This window comes from Octopus bimaculoides, chromosome 6 (assembly GCF_046866305.1).
Source record: "Octopus bimaculoides isolate indiv1 chromosome 6, ASM4686630v1, whole genome shotgun sequence".
Lineage (NCBI taxonomy): Eukaryota > Metazoa > Mollusca > Cephalopoda > Octopoda > Octopodidae > Octopus > Octopus bimaculoides.
Genome location: NC_142933.1, coordinates 36,563,039 through 36,588,038, shown reverse-complemented (window position 1 = coordinate 36,588,038; position 25,000 = coordinate 36,563,039). Strand labels below are relative to the sequence as shown.

General features: G+C 35.1%; 1 protein-coding gene across 5 annotated transcripts in view; it reads left to right on the top strand.

Moving 5' to 3' along the window:
- Nucleotides 1-25,000, top strand: part of LOC106881659 (cAMP-dependent protein kinase regulatory subunit) — a 457,628-nt gene that overhangs the window by 431,952 nt on the left and 676 nt on the right. For all 5 annotated transcript variants that reach the window (XM_014932124.3, XM_052968906.2, XM_052968905.2 and 2 more), the window contains exons 6-11: nucleotides 5,046-5,144; nucleotides 17,244-17,303; nucleotides 19,167-19,227; nucleotides 21,489-21,610; nucleotides 24,126-24,207; nucleotides 24,943-25,000. The exon at nucleotides 24,943-25,000 is cut by the window's right edge. In XM_014932124.3, the coding sequence (XP_014787610.1) occupies nucleotides 5,046-5,144; nucleotides 17,244-17,303; nucleotides 19,167-19,227; nucleotides 21,489-21,610; nucleotides 24,126-24,207; nucleotides 24,943-25,000 (482 nt within the window). The remainder of the gene's footprint in view (nucleotides 1-5,045; nucleotides 5,145-17,243; nucleotides 17,304-19,166; nucleotides 19,228-21,488; nucleotides 21,611-24,125; nucleotides 24,208-24,942) is intronic.

The window sequence follows — 25,000 nt, the reverse complement described above, 5'->3', positions numbered from 1 at the left end:
CATTGATCTGTTATTGATCTTAGATCAATTAGTTTTTCCCTAGCAAGTGATTCTATATTTCTTAGAAGATGCCATTGTAAGCCCTCGGTTAATGTCAGCACCATAACAATCCTTTTATATGGAACTGATACAGTTTTTAAAGCATCTAAATCACGTAGTATAATACACATGTACACACACAGATACATAAATATGTGTATGTGATTGTAGCCCAAGTAATATGTGTGTACTCTCTCTTTCTCTCTCTCTCTCTCTCTCTCTCTCTCTCTCTCTCTCTTACACACACATTCATTTTTCTATATAAAGGAATATATACATTTTATTCTTCAAGCAACTGCAACCGAGATATTCTTCCCACACTAAACCAAGGATTTCCATCCCCTATTAACTTTAGTAGATCATCAATTTTACGTAGTGCATCTCTGCCAATAAAATCAATTTAGTCGAGTGGTCTTTGTTCTCCATTTGGATTGGAAGTCTCCAAAATATAACATCTGATATGACCTGGTGGTCAGCATGGTAGCAGTGCCCAGTAAAGACTAACTCTCATTGAGCAACAATAATAGAGCAGGGTGGAATATGTCAATGGAGCCTGTGTCTCTTGAACCTATACTGATGATCTTGACCACTTCTGCTGAATAGTGAGACTCGTGTCTTAGATGGTGTCAAGACTTTGCCTTAGGATGTAGTCCACTACAGTCACAAAGAGAAAAGGAGCTAGGGTGTCTCGCTGAAAGATAGGTGCTGATGTTGAATCATCTGTACTTTGCATAAAGATTGATGGGTTTTCATGATGGTAATAGCTTTGACAGCAGGTAACATAGTTCTTCTGTTGACACAGTCTTAGAGAAATTCACAAATACAGTTAATGCTTTTGTATATCATCATCACCAGCATTTAATGTCCATGTTTCATGCTGGCATACACACACACGTGCTTATGTGTGTTTGTGTACATGTATGTGTGTGTATGCATATGTGTAAGAAAAAGGGTCTACCTTTACTACATCCTACAGAAGCATCAGCCATTCATGCTAACAGCAAAACTAGTTAAAGATATGGAGATAGGGAAAGCACTCAGCCTATCAGGAATTACTACAGAAATGCTTAAAATGTCAAGTGGAGCAGGACATTGGATGGTTACCAGCAAAGTAAATCAGAAAGTACTGGAAGGTGTCATACCCATTGACTCTTGTAGTAGCAGCATCATTGTTAACTGCTGCAGAGGCAAAAGAGATGTGCTAAAAGAGGAAACTGCAGAGGTATTAAACTTTTAGGCCAATTTATGAAATTTACTGAAAGAGTTAGTGCGCAATTGAGTTACTGCGAAATTGATTAGGAAGAGAATTAACATAGATGCAGTGCAGCTTGGTTTTGTGCCAGGAAGAAATACAACTAATGCCATCTTCCTACTGAGACAATTGCAGAAGTTTTTTTGCCAGGAATAAGTCCCAATACCTAACATTTGTCAACTAAGACAAGACTTGACAGGGTGACATGCTCTGTATTCTAATATGCATGAGAAAACCTGGCATAATCAAATGGCATTGCCAAACCAGGTATAGTCTAATGGGCATTAAAATAAGATGTGTGTGTGAGTGTATGCATATATGCACTCCCTAATATGGAAACACGTTTGCACATGTATATGTGTATTTGTGTATGTACATATATGTAGGGTTGTGAGTATATGCATACTGTCAAGTCTACATCTTTGGCCTCTTTGTTAGTTTCTCATCTCTCTCTAACTCACCTGTCACTCGTCATGTCTATCACTCAATTTTTCTGCTACTTGTATCCCCTATTACTTGCCTTCTCTCTCTTTCTATATATTTATATATACCCACACGCAGACATACATATATGCAAAAGTAAAACAAGTAAAGACCCCTTTCAGTCATGAATGACCATAGGATTGCACCTAGAAAGTTCCCTTCCAAGGCACAAGTCCAGGCAATGTTGTTTATGAAAGACCAGCAGTTGCTTATAAATATCAGCCTCTCCTCTCCACACCACTGATATTACCCAAGGAAAGGCAAAGGCTGATACAGTTTGACACCAGTGATGTCACAACTCATTTCTACAGCTGAATGAATTGGAGTAACGTAAAATAAAGTGTCTTGCTCAAGCTTGACACTCTAACCATTGAGCCATGGGCTTTCACATGAATATGTCCGGGGCGTGCCCCCTAGGTAGGCAAGGTAGGCACTGCCTACCTTGAATAAAATAAGATCAATAGCAACATTTTCCTTTTATGGCAAAATATGCACCTAATTCAATGAAATTACGAAGGTTATTCTTATTACTATGCATAAAATGCAAAATATTAATTTATTTGTAGATTAGGTAGACATAATTTGCTCCTGCCTTTCAATCTCAGTATTCAAGCTATGCATAGTACTGCTGTAATACACGTGCTGCATACATTTCTACAATGTTTTCTTTACATGTTATAATGGTAGAAGTAAATCTGCCTTCATCTCAGTCACACAGCTGTGTTTCACTTATTTTTCATGTGTTTTACTACATAAATGTCACCAACTGCCTACCCTGAGTAATTACTAATGGCACGTGCCAACCCATGCTAGCATGGAAAGCGGACGTTAAACGATGATGATGATGATGATGATGATATACATACATACGACAAGCTTCTTTCAGTTTCCGTCTACCAAATCCACTCACTCCAAAGCTTTAGAAGAAGATACTCACCGAAGGTACCATATAGTGGAACTGAACCCAGAACCATGTGGTTGGAAAGCAAGCTTCTTACCCCCCCCACACACACACACACATACAGTGTGTAGCAGAAAGGTTGCCCTGGTTTCAAAGGTTAATAAAAAACAAATGCATGAAGATATAAGAAAATACTTTCTATTTCTAATAAATGCACAATGCTCTCCACTCCAGGCTATGGTGAGCACTACCTGAAACAGAAAAAAAATGGCATTTAATGAACTTCATAGAAATACAAAATTTCTTCATGCATCTTCATGTATTTGTTTTTTATTAACCTGTGTAATCCGAGCAACCTTTCTGCCACACACTGTATATGCCTGCGCATGTGTACACTTAATGTAATTTTCTCTTGGTATCAGTGTGACTCAGTTTGACAAGGCTGGAACCTTTGAATTACAAATATAATTTAGCTGATGGACTGCTCCACAGCAAGCATCTACTCAATATTACAAGGTGTGGACTGGTTCTATGCTATAGGAAATAACATTTACATTAGTTACCAAGCAGTGAGATTGAACTTAGAAACCTGTGATTGCAAAGTGAATTTCTTAACCATTCAGCTATACTATGCATACTTATCTATCCATGCACACACACACACACACACACTCACACACATAATGTGTTTGTATGTTTAATTCTATTTCACCACTACATAGTGAACCTTTACATTATCCATATGTATATGTGTAACCTTGTGCCAATCAATGTAATCAATGTTATTTATTGATGGAAATTTATGGCAATTTCTATGTCAGTCATTTATTTAATCCATAAACGTTTGAAAAGATCAACTTTTCTAGGTTATTGTGTAAAATATTCCATCAGATAGACTAATCAATTTAAGACTACAGTTGGAGTGGGTTTCCTATTAAGTGCTACATAGTTGCAACTAGATTTCTGTATGTCCACCACCATTGCAGAAATACATACAATTTGCTCATAAAATATACGCATACTTGCACATACATGTGTTTATGTGAACCTGTATTTATATACATACATACATACATACATATATATATATATATATCCAGTACTTATTTTTTAAGTCTGGTACTTGATCTGTCTTCTTGGCTTAATCACTAAGGTACAGAGATGTAAACTAATCAACACCTATTGGCAAGTGATGGGTGAGACAAACACAAACACACACACATACACACACAACAGGCATCCATACAGTTTCCATCTATGGAATTCAATCCATTCACAAGGCATTGGTTGACCTGAGGCAACAGTAGAAGACACTTGCCCAAGATGCTGCAGAATGAGATGGAACTGAAGACCATATGAGAATAAAATGAACTCCTTATCCACACACCTATACCCCTCTCTCCCTGTCATATATATATATATATTTTAAATACCATGAACTTTTAAAAGGACAACACAATTAGAACCAAGTTTGGCAAATAAAATATTAGCTTAATGCTTTAATGGAAAATAGAAAGTGTCTTAACATTTCAAACATTAGTCCTTTGTCAGAAAAAAAAACCTAGAGAAGCATGGGGGTGGGGGTGAGAAATACAAATACTCAGTGGAAAAATAGGTGAAGGATTGAGCAGGAGAAAGGGTTGGATAAACAAGGTCAAGGAAGCAAGAAATATGAGTAGAAGAGAAGGAAATAAATATCATAGGGGAAAGGAAGAGAAGAAAGAATGTACATGTGTAGGAAACGAAACCTGATAAGATTTTGTTTGTGTGTGTGTAGATTAGTAAAATTAATCAAATGAGATACATAAGAAAGCTGACCAAATTGAAACTATTGTACCTCTTTATTGATCCAATAATTCTATAGTTTGTCTTCCATTATTGAGATACAAAACATCAATAAATAATTAGAATTCATGATTAACTCATTTGAGACCAATCTATCTCTTATTCTGTTATACTAAATCATCAGTTTTAAATTTATAAAAGAAAATCTTAAGAATTTTATGGAAGAAACTTCTGTTAAAAGCATCAGTTTAATAATGTAAACATTACTGTACTAAGTGCTTGTAAATTCAGTCTCTCACTCCAGTATATTGTTTACTATGTTCAGTATATTGTTTACTACGTTTACTATTGTCTCTCTAATATATTGTTTACTGTATGTTTACAAAAATTTACCTCACCAATGTATTGTTTTCTATATGTTTACTGCTATCTGTCTCACCAATGTATTGTTTATGTTTACTACAGTCTGCCTCACCAGTGTATTTGTTTTCTACAATCTGTCTCACCAATGTATTGTTTATTATATGTTTACTACAGCTTACCAATGTATTGCTTACTATATGTTCTATCTTATTTTATTTACAGGTTTATGTAAACAATGAACATGTAACCACCATTGGTGAAGGCGGAAGTTTTGGAGAACTGGCCCTTATTTATGGCATACCTAGAGCAGCAACTGTTAAGGTAAGTTGCTGGCTGTCATCTGTTTTATATAAAAATGTAATGCAATCTTCTACTGTAATGTATAAATGAAGTACAATGTACTTCAGTTGTACTTACACCAGTGTACTTCATGCTACTGCAGTCTTCTGCTGTGTAGTACAGTGCACTTCAGTAATACATTGCAAGTAGTGTAGTGATGTACAACCTGTTTATGTCAAATATGTTTGTCTCAATTACAGATTGATAATCCTTGAAAATGTTCTGTAAAGTGGACCATGAAAATGTATTCTTTCCACACTGGAGTTACATATGTGAAATAATGCTTTCATAATACCACAATATCATTTACCAATAATACACACCTAAAAACCATACTGATTCCTCATGGTGATTTAAGTGGTGTGATAAAATTTGAATCAGACATCTGGTGTCCTTTTCAGAGACTCTAACTACTATTGTTCCACAAAGCTGCCAACCCTATGTAAGATATCAGTCTACCCTAGATAGCATATAGGCCAAAGAATGTACCTCTAAATGGTCACCTACTCTGCTTGTAATAACAACCTACTTTTCTTTAAATCATAATATAATCATAGACAGGCATAATGTAATCATAGATAGGCAATAATTGAGAGAAAGATGAGGTGGTCATGGCTGGAATTCTTTTGACCAAAGGCCTGCTTATTTAGGGCTGACTTGGGGCAAAACAGCAGAGCACACTGTTCGCATATCTTGAACAGTGCTCATTCATTCACCCTTCACTCACAACAAAGTTCTGTAAAATGACTGGCATTTGGAAGGATAGCCAACCATAGAGACCATACTGAAAGTGACACTGAAGCATGACATGGTTCTCAAACTTGTTGAATCATCCAATCCATTCCAGCAGATATTAAATAACAACGATGAGAATGATAGTCACTCATTTTTGCTGATTTCAACCATTGGACTGTAACTGGAGCACTGTCTTCAAGTTGAGCATATCAGTTCCAATGTTTAATTACGTTATTGATCTCTATTGAATTTCTAAGTCGCACATTTGATATAAAGGGACACAATTCAACACTGGTTTACACCAGTAAAGCTGGAAGCCAACATAGTCACACACACTCATGGACAAATGCTTATGTGCGCACGCACCACACACACACACACACACACGCACACACACACACACACACACACACATATGTGTACATATATGCAATGTGTTTCTGCACACTTCCTATCTACCAAATTACACTCTGAAGACTTTAATAAACCTGAAGCTACAAGGGAAGACACTTGCTCCAAGTGCCCCATGGTGGGATTGATCCAGGGATCTTGTGATTGCAATGTAATGTTCTTAACTGTATATGGCTATACACACTCACTTATACATATTCTACTAAACCTACTAAACAGTCCTAACCTAGTTACTTTGTCTCTTCTAATTAATCCATTTTCTTTCCTTTCAATCCCAAATCTATAAAAAAATCTTTTCAGGCAATCAAGAATTTTTCATGGAAATCATTTAAGTTGAGAAAGCATTCTGTCTTTAAAGTGACCACTATTTAGCTTTCATTCAGCTACTGGTGTCTAAGTGATTAATTCCATTTCATTTCACAGTTGAATTAAGCCACTTGGTAGTCAGTAGTCTAGCTAGATATAACTTCATGTCTGAATACACTTGATTAACCATCATAGACATTTGAGTGGCTTGCATACTTATTTGTTCACAATTTCAGCTGTAATGAGGTAGAACGAAGGTGATGGTTGTCCTTACTGCTCCATTTATCTTTGAAAGAAGTTAATAACTAACTGAGATGTAGGACTATGGAAAATTAAACAGTCATTATCATATTCTCTGTTATCTACTAAACTTACTAAATGTCTACTATTCTAGACAACATGACTCCCCATTTTAGTGAACTTTTCCATTCTCCACTCTTCAAAGAGCCATAGGTTGTAATTGTGTGTGTAATAATAATAATAATAATGATGTTATATATTTGTTGTGATAAATATGTCTGTGGTGCATCCAGATTTCTGTCAACATCTCTTGCTCTTCACTGAGAGACAGCCATGGCATAGCACATTTACCAACAGTGTGTTCAGACTCCTCCACACTTTTCCAACAAACAGGTTATTCAGCTGTATCATGGTGAATTTGGTGTCTTCTTTACAACAGGACATTCAGTCAGGCATCTGTGTGTGTGTAGTGTCTCTACACTTCCTCTGTTATAAAAACAACACTCGGTTATCTACAGATGTGTGCTTCTTGAGAGAAAATAAACTGTGGTAGTTAGTTTTAAGGTAATTTCCAACAGATTGAATTTCTGGCAGCCTCTTGCAACTCAGAGGAGGCACCATTTCTCTTGGATTTCCATTGGATCTATTGATTTCATATTGTAGATAGTGATATATGAAATGCACACCTTGACACTATTATAAGACTTCATTGCACAGATACAATTTCCTGCAATGTGGATCATGGACCTTGGATGGTCACCATAGTTCTCAAGATATCACGCCTGCCTGTCCATATCATGCCTGTAACAGTAATGATTCCCTGAACTCCTTTGTAGCTGCATCATCTGGTGTTGCTCTTTAAAAATTAGTCATTGAAAGATTTACAAAGGAAGAAGGTGGTTTGGTCAACATTGAATTCAATAGATAACCATAAGTTATGTTTTGTGTGTGTGCATATGTGCGTGCATGCATGCATGAAAAGCTTACATTCTACACATCACATGAAAATGCTATAGAGAGTAATGTTTCTTGACATTTCTCTGTTAGCAAATTGTCTTGTAGCTTTGCACTTCCAAAAGCAAATGAAACAAAATCTCCTGTACTTGAAAAGCAGGTAAAGTGGTTTTAAGTAATAAGAATTGCATTCAGTTGTAAAATAATGCCTCAGTAATATATTTCATCTAACCCATGTTAACATGGAAAAACAGATGTAAAAATGAATGAACAAATACTGTATTTTCCAACATAGAAGATGTGCCTTAACATCAAATACTTGTGTTAATAAAGATATTTTGTTGAGTGGGGAAAAAGCAATTTCCGTATGTTTATCATGTATCTGGTAAATGTATTTTTGAAGGGAAAATATATGATTTTGTGCATGTAAATACAATATATACTTAATGAAGAACGGAATCATATGTAGTAACATTATATTGACCTTGAAAGGAAAATATATTAAATTTACTGCATGATGAAATGAAATACTCTGGGGATAAGTGAATGCTGATAGAGGCCAACAAAGAAAATATATCAGTAAAAATTGGTGCCAAGCATGCTGCAAAGTAGAATAAATGTGAATGGATGCCTATAAGTATAGTAGCTACACTTAATGCAAACAGTTACTTTTAATAAACAGCAAGCAACAATAATAAATATATTCTACTAGAATGTATTCTAACAGAAACTGATATTTCAGTGAATAATATAAGTTTGGATAGTTCTGTTTATAAATCTGGTGCACAATGACGTTGATTTACTAAATTCATCAATGCCTCTGATTGTATGTTAGTCTTCATCATCATTGTCATTTAATGTCCACTTTTCCATGTTTGCATGGGGCAAATGGAATTTGTTGAGGTCAAGTTTTTATGGCCAAATGTCCTTAACTTAAATATTTTCCCTAAGCTAGACATGTTTTCATGGTAAACTGGAAACAAACAACCTTGCTTGCATGATGTTGATGCTCATTTACAACCTTCATAGGATGTATAGACAAGGATACATACACACACATGATGGACTTCTTTCAGTTTCTATCTACCAAATCCACTCACAAGGCGTTGGTTGGCCCAAGGTTATAGTAGAAAGCACTTGCTCAAGATGGTGTACAGTGGGACTGAAACATGGTTAGGAAGCAAGCTTCTCAGGATAACAAAATGCCCTGCTTCTTGTCTTTAATTCTTTTAGTTTTTGTCATTGATACTTTTCTAGTCATCAACACTCACCTGTTTCCAAGCATGATAATATTTCCCCATGGCCAGACATGCTTTTTACAGAAGTGTGGAATGAAGGACACTGTCTATATGATGGTGATACTCATTTACATCTGTCATGTGATGTCAAGGCAAGGACTCTCTCTCTCTCTCTCTCTCTCTCTCTCTCTCTCCCTCCCTCCCTCCCTCCCTCCCTCCCTCCCTCCCTCCCTCCCTCCCTCTCTCTCTCTCTCTCACACACACACACATGTGAGAAACTTCTTTTAGCTTCCAACTACCAAATTCACTCACAAAGCATGTGTGTGTGTGTACATTAGAGTATTGGGCTCATGATTAGAAGAATGTAGGTCTAATTCCTGGACCGAGCACTGTTGTTTTCTTTGAGAAGGAAACATGTAAAAGTGAGACAAAGCAAAAGAGTGAGATATCAAGAAGAAAAAAGCAGAGAATAGCAGAATTTTTTCTGCTTGTCTTCCAGCTGCAGCCAGCAAACACTCTCAACATATTTTCTCTTGAAGTACTGATGTTTTTACTGCCCTGTGCAGCTGAGATTAAAGACTTGCCTATTCAAAGGGCTTAAAGCTGTCCTCATAGTCTGACAGATTTAGACGAAAAATGGCTGTTTAGTCAATTTGCATCTTTGTTTTATTGCTGATTCTGGTTTATTTTGTATGGTTATTCAGTACTGAAGAGTAACTACAGCTTTTTAAGAAGTTTTTATCCTTGGAGCATATTCTTGATCCCTTCTCAAGACCTGAATTTTCTTCTTCATTACTACTCACTTAAAGTTTATTTCTTGCGATTAAAAAGTAAAGTTTTCATTTATTTATCCATACCAATGCTCTAAAATTTAATCTTAAATATTAAAAAATATTAAAAAAAAAAAGATCATGTAACAAAGTAAAGTAACACCAAAATCTTTTGTTAGAATAAAGCTTTGATTCATTTAAAAAACATTTTCGTGCTTTCATTCACCCACAGTATAGCAAAAGAGTCAATTAGCTCAGTTGCCTTTCTACTTTCCTGAGATTTTGCAACAAGAAGCTTTGAAGAAAAGATGAATATTATTAATCTCAGAAAAAAGAAGCCCAAACTTGAACCAAAATGAGCAGTATAGAATGTCACCATTATTTTGATTCCAAATATTATGAATAGTATGAGTAGATGATGGGATGGCTACTGCAATTTGCACAATTTGATTACAGCTTTGACAAGACACAAAATTCTCAAAACCATCTGAATTCTGTAATTACTCTGAAAACCAATGAATTAATACAGTGATCAATCACCGGAAAGCTGCTTCGATTCTGTTCCATGATAGATCATTGAAGAAAAATCATGATATATTGGAAAAGGTTAATTCATTGTATTGAAGTTTTGGCCTGTCAAGAATTACCTTTTAGAGGATTCGATGAAACAGAAGAATCAAGCAATAAAGATAATTTTCTGGCTAAATGTGAAGCAGTAGCAGAATACAATGACTGTTTAAGATCACATTTAGATTTCATTAAGAAAAATGCCAACTGCACATGTTCTGGACTTTCAAGTGATATTCTAAATGAGATAACTGTATAGCTACTACAATTGAAGGTGAAATTAAGGAATGATCATTAAAACAGTATTTGTTGCTGTTATGTTTGATAAGACTACAGACCTTTGAATGAAATCTGAATTATTACACATTTTGCAATTTCTTGATGAGAATGAAAAGCCTCAAGAAAAGCTTTTGGAATACATTGATGTCAGTAAAGAGAGAAAAGCTGCATCATTGGCAAAAGTTTGACAGTTTATTAATGAATTTAACTGTGGCCAAAAACTCATTGCACAAACTTATTATGGAGGGAACATGATGACTGGACATTTTGAATGGAATGCAATAAAGAATAAAGGAGATTTTTGGTGTGAATATCATGTTTGTACATTGTTATGCACATTCAATTAATTTGGTACTCTCTCAGTCAGCTTCAAATATTCATGAATGTCAAATTTTCTTCCAAATATGAAAGAGAATTTCAACTTTTTTCTCAAAATTAATGGCTTGAATAGCCCTACTGTATGAAATTGTTGGAAGGTGATTTCCAAAGTTATCTGAAACACACTAGGTTTATTCATCTTGACAAGTATCTATTTTGTCCAACATAATAACTGTTTTCTGAGGTATCTTCAACAATATTAAAAAACCCAGAGGGTTGGAGTGCTTCAGAATTAGAACAGGCATGGGGATTCATTGCAATCTTAGAAGATTTTCAGTTGAAATTTTTGTTAGTGGTTTTTGAAATCATTATTGAGTAGCTCAGAGATTCTGTTTTCAATTCTTCAAAAAAGTTTGCTTGATATTTCAAGGTGTATTGATGAGGTTGAAAACCTCAAACACTAATTGGATTGCTGTTGTTATAGCCAGTGTAATTGTTGTATTAATTATGACGTGAGATTAGGCTGGCTGCATATATTACAAATAGAAGCAAAACGTTTGAACATTTAATGTGAAATCGTAGTCATGGCCGATACCAGCAAGTGAGATTGTAGTCATGGCCAATGCCAGTGTTGTGTAACTGGCACATAAAAAACACCCTTCAAACATTGGGTGATATGCTGTGTTTGAGAAGACCTGTCAAGTTAAGTAAAATCATAGTCATGGCTGATGCCAGTGCTGTTTGACTGATACATGAAAAGCACTGTTCAAACGTTGGGCCTCACAAAAGCAGTGGTAGGTGTCTGAGACCATGCTTGTATATATGATCTCAAGCTAAGTGAGATCATAGTTGTGGCTGATGCCAGTGTCACATCAATGGCACCTGTCAGTGACACGTAAAAAGCACCCACTACACTCTTGGATTGGTTGGTGTTAAGAAGGGCATCCAGCCATAGAAACCTTGCCAAATCAGACTGGAGCCTGGTGCATCTCCCTGGCTTTGTCCAACCCATGCCAGTATGGAAAGCGGACGTTAATCAATGATGATGATGATGATGATGATGATTATTTAAGGGAAGGCTGAACATAAATACATACATAAATTACCAATCTTCACTTGTAGAGAGACTAGGACATTGGGATTGACTTAACTGTGTTTGTTTGGCCATTAATCATCTAGAAGATGTGAAACTACTGAATCTTGTTGAAGCTTTGTCCTTCATTTGCCTGGCAAGAGCCAAGTTGTATTCTCTACGAGTGCCATGAGAGCTCTGGTTAATTTCTAGTACTAAACTGCTTAACTGGAAAAAAGGGCTCAAATCTCAAGGACCCTTGAGATGATGTTCTAAATGTTTGTCTGAATGGATGCCTATAAGTTCAGTAGTTGCAGATAATGTTAGTTCTAGACCTCTTTACAGTATCAAGAACAACAAGTTTGAAGAATTTTATTGCTGGGTTCTGGATGGTGCAAAAAGTTCTTGGTATTATTTATTCACCATTACACATTCCATTTCTTGTACAATTTGCATGTACAGTGTTGTAACTCCTATTAACAAACGAAACATGTGTAACGGTGAGTAAATAATTTGATATGTAATCATTCGGCAAAAACTATTTTCCAGTATATTTGCCTCACACAATTTTAACATCTACATGCAATTCTGGAGTACTGGAGTGCCCTTCTTATGTGTATGCAGATGTACTTTACATATATGTGCGTGTGCGCGCACACACACAGATAAATAGCATAGTAATTGGGTTTCTTACTAAGGTTGGTTAAGATAACACTTCACTGAACAATAATTATCACAAAATTACTTAGGAGGTGCTTAGAATTAAATCTCTCTATGGTAATAGGATTTATTTTAGAAAAATCTGTCTCCAATCCACTAAGCTCTTTCAACAAAATTCAGTTTACTTTGATGCCAAGAAAGATAACTTCACATATAGTTTGTTTACTGAATTAACATCAAAATTGCTTCCTGTAGTAGTGGCAGTGTGTGCATGTATGTGTATCTCTATAATATTGTATATACAGTTACACACATGTATTAGCATAGAGAGGGAATTTGTGTAAACATAGATTGATATGGTTGTTATGTTTTGTTTTGAAGCATGTGTTTGTTTGTGTCTATTGAATACTGTGTGTGTATAAGTGTACTTTTGCATCTGTATACAAGTTTTTGTGTTTACTGTGATGAACTTGTACATACATGCAAATTTGTATGTTTGTGTGTCTATAACTATACAATTTAAGCTTCACACAACATAGAGCTGAAACAAAAAATTCCACAGATAATCTGATTTTTGTGCTGAAATAACAAAGAATTTCACAGATAATCTCATTGTTCTGTTCCTGCTTCTTGAAACAACAATCTGATTTCTAATCTCTGTAGCATTGTCATACCAAATACTGGCTTTAGTGGTAAAATGTGTATATACATAATCTTACATTAATGAAGATCATTATTGTATAAATAGTAAATAACATTTCTCTGTAAGAGACCTTAAAATAACCAAAGCCCCTTCTGGATATCAGGTGGTGGGCTGTGTATTTAGTGTCTAGTCATTTTTGACATAATATATCCCTATTTTTGTCTTTCTAAGTTAGTGTGATTTAAGGAGATTTAGCTACTGTTTTTAAATTAACTCTTAGAGGCTCTTTAATGTCTTATGACATTCTGTTGACAGACAGTGAAATAGAAATGATCTCAAATGTTATCAGCAGCACCTAACCATCATTTAATCATTTGGTTTACATTGATATATGTGTTTGGATGTGTTTGATTTTTGTGTTTTAAGTCCATGCAGCAGGTTTTAGAGCTGAAATCCATTTGTAGTTTTTATTATTTAAAGATCACTCTACAGCCACTAGATTGTCCCCAGTTGCCAAATCCCCAATCCTATTACCACCAGATCATCTTATTGTATCAATCTCTATTTTATTATTAAGTAGCTATGTTATCTTTTTTACTCTATATCATATTCTATTGTTGTTTTTACTGGAGGTGCTGTGTGAAATATACAAATAAGGAAATGTATATATAGGTACAGGGTGTGGCTGTGTGGTAAGAAGCTTGCTTCCCAACCACATGGTTCCAGGTTCAGTCCCACTGCTTGGTATCTTGGGTAAGTGCCTTCTACTATAGCCTCGGGCCAACCAAAGCCTTGTAAGAGGATTTGGTAGACCGGAAATTGAAAGTAGTCGTGTGTCTGTGTTTGCCCCCCCCCCCATTATTTGACAACCAATGTTGGTGTGTTTACATCCCTGTAGCTTAGCAGTTCAGCAAAAGAGACTGATAGAATAAGTACTAGGCTTACAAAGAATGTCCTGGGGTTGATTTGTTTGACTAGAGGCGGTGCTCCAGCATGGCTACTGTCAGATGACTGGAACAAGTAAAAGAAAGGAAAAAAAAAATGTATACACATACACACACTTGTGAATTCAGTATTTTGAATTGTGACTCCTGTAATATGATTGGGTACATTTCATATATATATATATATATATATATATATATATATATATATATATACACACACACACACGCTCACACACATTTACATGCCAGCATGGAAAATGACATCAAATAATAATGATACATAGATACATGCATACCTAATACACATACACACTTGCACTTGTGTGCACTCATGCATGCGTGTGCACACACACACACACCATCATCATCATTATCTAATGTCTATTTTCCATGCTGGCATGGGTTGGACTGTGTATGTGTGTGTCTGTCACATTGGACCTTGAAGACTGCTAGAAAGCAGGAAAGTATACTAGTCCCTTAATATTTAATATTCAATATTTCATTTATTCAATAAGATATTCAATACTTCATTTCATTTTACTATATACACTATATATTCTATATTCTATATCCTACATTAATTTTATAAGAATATAAATAAAACATAAAAAACAGAGTTGGAATTCTTTTGAATAATATATATATATATATATATATATATATATATATATATATATATATATATATATATATATATAATTCTTTTACAAGAATAGTAGTGTCAGTGACTTTAAAGTTTCAGCCTGATTGCCTTCATCAGACAGCAGTCTATTGAAGTCTTGCTGGCAAAAGCTTCCAAGCTATAATCACTACTATTCTTGTAAAAGCAAAATGTATATGTACTCTACGAAAAGTATTCAGTAATCCTTCAATTAAATGTTAAACTGATTTTATTATAACTCAACATTAAAAAAAACAATAATGCACACACACACACACACACACACACACACACACACACACACACACACATATACAGAGGCACCATCAACCAAATTCCATTCACAATATATTGGTCAAAGTGTAGCTATAATAGTAGATATTAACCTGAGGGAGATGTCATGCTCTTGGATTGTCTATGGAGTGATGTGGTTGTGAAATGAACCTGTTAACCACTCGGCTATGTCTATATGTGTTATGTGTAGGTAGATACAGATAACCTACAGTCATTTAATTGTGGTCATAGAAGTAAAGATGTGAAGATTGAGGTTGTTGTTGTTGTTGAGATGGAGGAGGAGGAGGAGTAAAAGGTGGATTTAATTATATAAGAAATGAGAGTCTATTGTTATCATAACACTGTGCTTGAAATAAGTAAAACACACAGCATGTCTGTTAAGACTGGCCTCTGTCTGTCTGTCTTGTATAGTCTGTAATGATCCAGCAAACAATAAGACTATCTTCACCCCACACCTTACAACCTAACACCAACTTATTCTATAGTCTGTCATCAGTTTGTGACTGACACCCAGGAGCATTCCTTTGTTCATGCTTCTCCACCACCACTACCACTGACTGCAAACTTTAGAAGAAGAAGAATGGTTCAGCTGATGGAATTATTGCAACTAGATTTGATGCAGTTGTTATTGAAATGTTGTCAAAACCGGAATTGTGGAGCATGTCTTCCGGAAGATGGAAAGAAATATTTCTCTGCTGTCACTTCATGTGAAAGCTTGCATGTAAACCAAGTGCAGGAATATGTCTACAAAGAAATTATTCATTTGATTGCATTGATTACATAATTTAGTGATCCACAGCTCTTAACCATTTCAGTAACATACCAACCATACACAAAAGATAGCTGAACAGCCAGCAGTTATTATTTATTAATGTAACACCTAAAATAACATATTGTATGGTATTTTTAATGAGGGAATATTATAAATGGTGAAAATCTTTAGTAATGAATTATTAATTTATACAGTAACATAGTGTAGCAACATGTAACCACTCCTGTCTAGACATCTGGGTAGGATAGATGGACAGCTAGATGTGGTTGTTACAGAATATAGTGAAGTGGATTCCAGCCAGTTAACCCAGATTAGCCCACATTAACCTCTTGCCAAAATATATCAGGGATTTAAGTGGGCTAATCTGGTCTATACCCTAGCATTTATTCTGGACTATTCTCATTTATGCCCCACCATATAAAACAAGCTAAACCAAAATACACCTCTTATATTCCGTATTATACCTACCTCCTTTTAATAAATATGTCTGTATTTCAATGTCCAGAGGATTTTTTCGTCCATCATAATTTATATATTTTGGTCTCAGCCACACTATATCTCTTTGGTACAGATTATACTTCTTTGTGTTCTTCATAAATAAGGTAACTGGAGGAATAATGGATTTATTATTAATCAATAAAATACAATTACAGTTTTATGAATTGGTAAAGCATTAAGAAATAGCAGTCACAATATTGAGATGAGACAAAAGATTTGGCTTAAGACAGACTTCAGAAAATCAAATTAGATAGGTTTAAAAATGAGGTGTGGAATGGTATTACCCCACTAGGACCAGGACAAGTGAATTCAGGTTTTGTTGGAGAGGTAGGTTGTTTCAGAATGACCAAAAATGAAACAAGTCAGGCTGTCATGAGAGAGAGTGTGTGTGTGTGTGTCGAATGAATATATAAACTAGAGTGGATATATAAAGTGAAATTATGAATATGTCTGCTTCTTGAAATGAAGAAAGAACCACAGCAAAATCAATGAATCATAAATACAAAAGTGTTAAATATTGAATGGTAAATCTGTATCAAATATGTATAGAGTGTTTCTAATGTGTTGGTCCTTATTTTCAAATGTCATCTGTGTATGTATTGCCTCAATTGTGCCTTTCCAGTCTTTTCCACATGTCTTCTTCATCAATAGTGGTGCAAGAATACTGTATTTCCCAATAATCTGTTGATATTAAATATGTTTTCTCTCTTTTTCAGGCTAAAAACGATGTCAAGCTTTGGGGTATTGACAGGGACAGTTACCGTCGTATTCTTATGGTAAGTTGCGACATTATTGTGTGGTTTTTGGCTTTAAAACATGCATATATTCAACAACATATATTTACAAACTTATGCATATCCTCAAAAGTAGCAATACGTCCATATGTTCAACAACATATAACATACAAATACACAAGTATTCAACACATACGTGCATACACTGTTTTTATCTTTAAAATGGAGAGGCCCATTGTGCATACATTTAGTGCCCATCTCATACCTGCTGACCATTGATGCAGTGAAGCAGAAATATTGAAAATGAAAGACAACCAGGATTTGAGGGATGTAGGTTGATGCCATCATAAACTTCAGTCCTCATAGTGAAACTTTATGCAATCACTAGAAATAGTAGCCAAATATCCTCTACAACATAAAAAAAGAATAATGTAGTTCCAATGTTTAAGGAAAACACAAGAGTATCATGACTGGAATGCGTTTGATTCCAGATCTTCTCAATCAAGACTGACCTGGGGTTAAACAACAGGACTAGCCCTTACACTACATATACAACTATCTCTGGATTCACAACATCCCAAACATAATGATAATACCATCTTAAAATCATTATTGTTCCCCAGTCTCCCGAGACAAACATTAAAAATCTTCAAACATAGAAATGGCAGCAGCTTCATTGGTTTAAAGCTCTGCTGGCATGTACAATACCAATCTTGCTGATATGTACAGTAACTAAGACACTATAGATGTACAAAAACAGCCTGGGCACTGGAAGAAAAGACTCTATAAAATTTTGGCACTACACCCTGTATAATAAATCATTACATTTTGGAGTGCTTTTCCATTGAGGTATAGAATATCACAAGTAATAGATCTGATTGTTTCATTGACGACTATGTATGTACCACAATTCTTGTGGATCAGAGATCTGCTTGAAACAATAAAGTAACATCATGACAGTAAGTTTCTAGTTATGATGGTTTCAAATGTTGGAACAGGGCCAGCAGTTTTTAGGAGAGGGAAAAAGTTGATAACATCAATTTCAAAAGGATGAAAAATAAAGTTGATTTTAACCGCATTTGAATTCAAAACATAAACAACTAGGAGAAATGCTGATAAGCATTTTGTTCAACGTGGTAACAGTTCTACCTATACACCACCTTACTAGTTATAATGCATTTAAAACCATATAATGTAGGCTACATGCACGCGTGTGTGTGTGTGTGTGTGTAGAAGGAAAGAGATGAGTCTGTTATATCTATGCACATATACAACAATGTATGCAATTTCTCTCACCATTTCTTAACCCCTCCCTTTCTCTATATCAAATCAAATGTTCAAGATCTGTTGATAATTTCATGCCGCATGCATTCTTGTTGGTAACTATAAGCAACATGTGTCCAACATGTTGACAACTTCAGGTTATGCCCACCATGTTAAATTACTGCTGGTAATTTACGATGTGGGTGACAAGACCATAACCCATACCACCCAATATTTTAAACATCTCACTGGTGATTCCTGATGAGCCAGGTGCTTTCCCTATCTTCATATCCTTAATTGCTTTATCTACCAGGGTACTGTCAATTTGGGTGGCTGGTCCCTCAATTGGGTCAACCTTTGGCAGACTCTTCTTGTGTCTACTATTTCAGTAACTGAAATAACTAATATTTTAATGCTATTTCAGTTTACCAGTATGTACCCCACATGTTGATAAATTCTAGTTACATGTGGCCTACCATGTTGACTTTAGGCTACATGAGTTATTTTTGTTGATAATTTCAAGCTGCATGTGTCTGTGGCTTTCTTTACTAACATCAGGTCAGATGTATCTATTTACCTTAATCTTTGTTACATTGTTTTAGTGGATATGACAGGATGTAAATAATTTAATTCTATTTACAGGGCAGCACTATAAGGAAAAGGAAAATGTATGATGAGTTTCTTTGCAAAGTGTCCATACTGGGTGAGTAATATATTTTTAATGTTCTACAATACAGTTAACCTATGTTGAGTGATATTAATGTTGTAAAAATATATAATTAATATATTTATGGTGGGTGACTATGATATTTGTGTTGTGGTAATATATCTATATATATATATATATAAAGGAGAGATTCTGTCCATTTGTTTGTCCACCAAAATGAAAGTAAGTGGTTCAAGGGAAGCTATTATGCTTTTTCTATATATCCTATTACGCTATTGCTTAACTTGTCTCAACAAAAACTATGCAATGGTAGAACACTCATTGTGAACACAGCTATGAGAAACTGCATTGAGGCAAATATTCTCACTTGTTGTGGTAAAGGTGACACTGTCTTCGTTCCTCGCATACCAGTTATACCGTCAAATGTCCCATTCTAATTTAAGCCGTTACAGTTTCCTATCCCACTTTCTTTTGTCATGAGCATTAATAAAACTCAGGGCCAAACACTAAAAGTTGCTGGATCGCAACTTGAAGAACAAACAGAAGTTTGTATATGAGGTCCATCTTTTTTTTACTTCAGTTATTACGTGTTTTTCTCTTATATAATATACACATACAGGGTGAATAAATCTGAATCTGTAGTCATAGTCTCACCCTGGTTCAGGTTCGAAACTGAATCTTTCAATTCTCCTTGGGCATACGGCCTATTCAAATGTCAAAAGAAACCATAACAAATGGGTCTTCCACTTCACCTGTGGCCTTCTCAGTGCCATCACACAGTCACCTGGATTCCGTAAAGCTATTCTTCTATATGATATAGCTATTCTTCTAGCTTCATTCACGTTCAGACTGAATCTTTTAATTCTCCTTTGTCATACCGCCTATTCAAATGCCAAAAGGAACTGTGACAAATGGATGTTCAACTTGACATGCAGCCTTTTCAGTGCCATTGCAGTCAACTGGATTCCGTAAAGCTAGTCTTCTATATGATATACCCATTTTTCTAGTTTCTTGGCCTGAGAAACAGTAAAAGTAATTACCTGATCAATGACAGGTATTACTGCTAGTAAATATGGGTAAGTTTTATGATGTTTATGTGGTAGTAATTTATAACTTATGGCGCAGGTATAACTGTGTAGTAAGAAGTTTGTTTCCCAACCCTATGGCACTGGATTCAGTCCCACTGTGTGACATCCTGGGCAAGTGTCTTCTACTATAGCCTCAGGCCAACCAAATCTTGTGAATGGATTTGGTAGATAGAAACTGACAGAGACCTACTGCATATACATTGTGTGTGTGTGTGTGTGTGTGTGTACATGTTACTGTCTCTTTGCCTTACATCATATGATGAATGTCACTATCACTCAAGTGGTGTCCTTTGTTACCAAACTTCCATGAAAACATGTCTGGTCATGGGGAAAATATCACTACTTGGGAATAGGTGAAGCTTGGCAACAGGAAAGGCATCCAGCAATAGAAAAATCTACCTCACCAAATTCCATCTAACCCTTGTGAACATGAAAAAGTGGACGTTAAACCAACGATGATGATAATGTATTTTTAGTGGGTGACTTTGTTATTTGTATTGTAATAATGACTATGATATTAGTGATGTACTAATTTATAGTTAATATATTTTTGATGAGAAAATGTTATAGTAGCATTGTAATGTACAGATAATATATTTGTAGTGGGTGATATTTATAATAGGTGAGTATTATGATATTAGTATTGTAACATGTAGTTAAAATAGTTATAGTTTGTGATAAACTGTGAATATTGCTAGAATTTACTCCTATCTGTAATACATAGCTAATTCATTCACAAAGCAGAGGATTTGGCAGTATTATGCAGAGGAGAGAAATATACTTCTCAATAGGATACAAATCTGTCCTAAATAAATATATTATAAGTGTGTAAGACCTGTTCTGTAATTAGATAAACTGAGGCAAATATAATTATCCTGACAGGTATAAACATTCTAGCAGATATTGAACTCTTCACTACTTGGCATCTGGTTTGATATCTTATCCAATAAATTACTTCATATCTGCATCAGTTTAACTATTAATCCATATTTCACACTCTCATCACTGTGATTAATTTGTCATCTGTGCAGCATTGATTGATAATTCAGATCTCGTTAACAAATTATCTATACCATAGTAATTATATCTTATTACACCTCAGTTATATTGTGCTATTCCATAACTTATGTCTTGGTACTCTGCACTCTATATAGCATTTTTTGTACTCTATGACACTACAATTTTATAATCTTTTTGACACTTCCACAGATAATTTGGATAAATGGGAGAGATTAAGTATTGCTGATGCTTTAGAACCAGTCCAGTTTGATGATGGTCAGCAGATTGTCCAACAAGGAGAACCAGGAGAGGATTTCTTCATTATCACAGAAGTAAGTACCTATTTTTGATGTTACATTAAAATATATAAACTCATAGCTTACTGATTTTTAAGTGTGTGCGTGTGTGTGCATGCGCGCATGCGTGTATGTGTGTATGTGCGCACATAAGAAACAGCTTTTTTTTTATTAATAAAAAACTAATAGAGAAAAATGAAAAGTCATTGATAAAAAAGGGATTAAAATCCAGCAGTCTTATCTTCACAATATATGTAATTACGTGTATGAGGGATGTATATATTAATAAATTTCAGGGTAGCAAAAAAATTACTTAGAAATTTTTTGCTACCAGTGGTCTAGCGTAGTTTGGATTTTAACTATTCTTTCTAGCGAGTTAGATGTCCTATTATGGCCATTTCTTATGTATTTAAATGTACACTGTATTTATATACACACACACACACTCACACACACACCTCTGTATGTATATATGAATATGAGACCAGGCAGATCTAAATGACTACTTGCAACTACTCAATACATAGGTTGGATAGAGTGGATATATTTATTAACAGTCAACTCTACAGCTGAGTCCATTTCAGCAAGATTAGTACCATACACTTTACACTTTGGTGGTAGGAAGAGTATCCAGCCATTGAAACCAAACTAAAAATGGAAAATACAAGTGAAACAGTGTCCTCCATCATGCCTTGAAGGAAAGAAATCTGAATAAAGACTGACCATGACAACGTGTCCAATATGGAGAGTGAACATAGACTGATGATATTTGAACAAGTTGTTATGGTCAGATATCTTTCAGAGTTACTACTGTCCTTGATGGGTTGGAAGGCCATGTCTCTTCACTCATATATTCCATTTTTGGTGTGGTTTTCTTTCTGGCTGGATGCCATTTTTATCATCACTTTACTGAACGTATTGTGGGCACACACACACACACATATACACACACACCACTCATATATATATATATATATATATATATATATGTGTGTGTATATATATCATCATCATCATCATCATCGTCGTCGTTTAACGTCTGCTTTCCATGCTAGCATGGGCTGGACGATTTGACTGAGGACTGGTGGACCAGGAGGCGGCACGAGACTCCAATCTGATTTGGCAGAGTTTCTACAGCTGGACGCCCTTCCTAATGCCAACCACTCCGAGAGTGTAGTGTGTTTTTTATGTGCCACCGGCACGAGGGCCAGTCAGGCGGTACTGGCGATGGTCACGCTCAAAATGGTGCATTTTACGTATATATATATATATATATATATATATATATATATATATATATAATTATGTGTATTTCTTCTATCTTAATGAATAAAAATTCTTCTGATAGAATAAATGGGTTAATAGAAACCAATGTAGCAAAGAACACAAAATAACTGTGGTTAGCTCATATATATATATATATATATATATATGCTGTGATATGTGAAGAATCTAAAATCTCAAGCTTAGCCTGGGAGTGAAAGAGGAGAAAAAAAAGATGTGTTGCTAACGTGATTTTCTTTTTCTCTTTCCTTACTCTTTGAGGATTCAGTTTTTTTCACATCAAGTGAATTTGTCAATTTCTGCACACTTTCCATGACAAATAAACTTATTGAACTCACCTATGACTAATTGTTGCTAACACAATCACCAGTGACCTTAGGTCACAGAATTTGTATTAAGTATATGTGTATAACATATGTTTATGTGTGCGTGCATATTTGTTTGTCTCTAAGTCTGTGTGTGTGTGTGTATATATATATATGATCACACATACATACTATAAACCAGTGTTGCAAAATATTTTCATGTCATTAAGTCACAAAGCAAAAAATGGTACAAATAAATGAAGATTGAAAAGATTGACATGCAGTTGCTGAAATGTAGGACTCTGTTCCTTAAAAGCAATACTATTCTATTGTCTCCACCAATCTAGCTGTTTCAGACTCATCAAATATTTCTTCAACAAATTACCTGTAGCAAACATCAACTCTTTCTTGTTGTCAGCAACTGTAGAACATCAGAGCTCTCTTGAAATATACTTGGGAATCAAGAGGTAAAAGGTGAAGTACCACCATTTCATTGGCAATATTGGATAAGGTATCAGCATTTAAGAACAGATCAAAGTACTGTGATATCTATTTTAAAGACAAGCTTCATTTTCCCAGCTTAGGCTAGTGCTAAAAAAAATGGAATGATCTCAACTTGTGATGTAAGCTCAACTTCTGACTTGTGAGCTTTAAGATTGACTTCCTTGATACGTGTTGTATAGCAACTGACATCAAAGAGCTAATGATTATTTGGAAGTGTAGTGAGCTGTATTTAAACCATTTGTAGTCATGTCTTCTCAAACCACTCATGTGTAACAGTCTCTGTCGTCATACTTTTAATGCCAACTTGTATACAACACATTTTTTTTTTAAAACCATAAACACACACACACACACACACACACACACACACACACACACACACACACACACACACACACAGATAATCTTGTGCAGTGGCTTACTGTTCTAAATACTATACATATTCCTATCTTCTACAGGGAACTGCTGCTGTTCTACAAAGACGTGCTGATAATGAAGAACCTATTGAAGTCGGACGCCTGGGTCCATCAGATTATTTTGGTAAATATTGCTGTCATATGTCTGGAATAGTAATTGTGATTTGTCATGTCCCTGGAATAATAGTTGTGATGTCACAATATTATACCATGCCTTTGAAATTGTTATCATATCTTGGGAATTTGTATTTTACTACTATTATAATCAAGTTCACATGCTTTGTATGACTAGGGTCAGCAGGTACAAACCTTTGTCAATATCTTAATATCTAAAGAACTTTTAAGGTGGCAAGCTGCCAGGGTCATTAGCATGCCAGGCAAAATGCTTAGCGGCATTTTGTGTCTTTACATTCTGAGCTCAAATTCCACCAAGATTGACTTTGTCTTTCACCCCTTCAGTGTCAATAAAATAAGTATCAGTTGAACACAGGTTGATGTAATCAACATAACCCCTCCCCACTGAAATTGCTGGCTGCGGGTTAAGAATTTTAAACTAACATTAAAGATCCCTCTAGAGTATCTTGTTAATATTTAAAGATCTTTCTTAATATTTAAAAATCTTCTTAAGATTTAAAGATCTTTCTAGAGTATCTTCTTAATATCTCAAGATCTTTCTAGAATATCTTCTTAATATTTAAAGATCTTTCTAGAGTATCTTGTTAATATTCAAAGGTCTTTCTAGAAAGGCTACCCCTGAATGCGTTTTTTATTTTATTTTACTTGTTTCAGTCATTTGATTGCGGCCATGCTGGGGCACCAATAAGTTGAAAATAATATCTATTTTCTTTATTAATTGCAGGAGAGATTGCTCTGCTACTTGATCGACCTCGTGCTGCTACTGTGGTCGCCCGCGGACC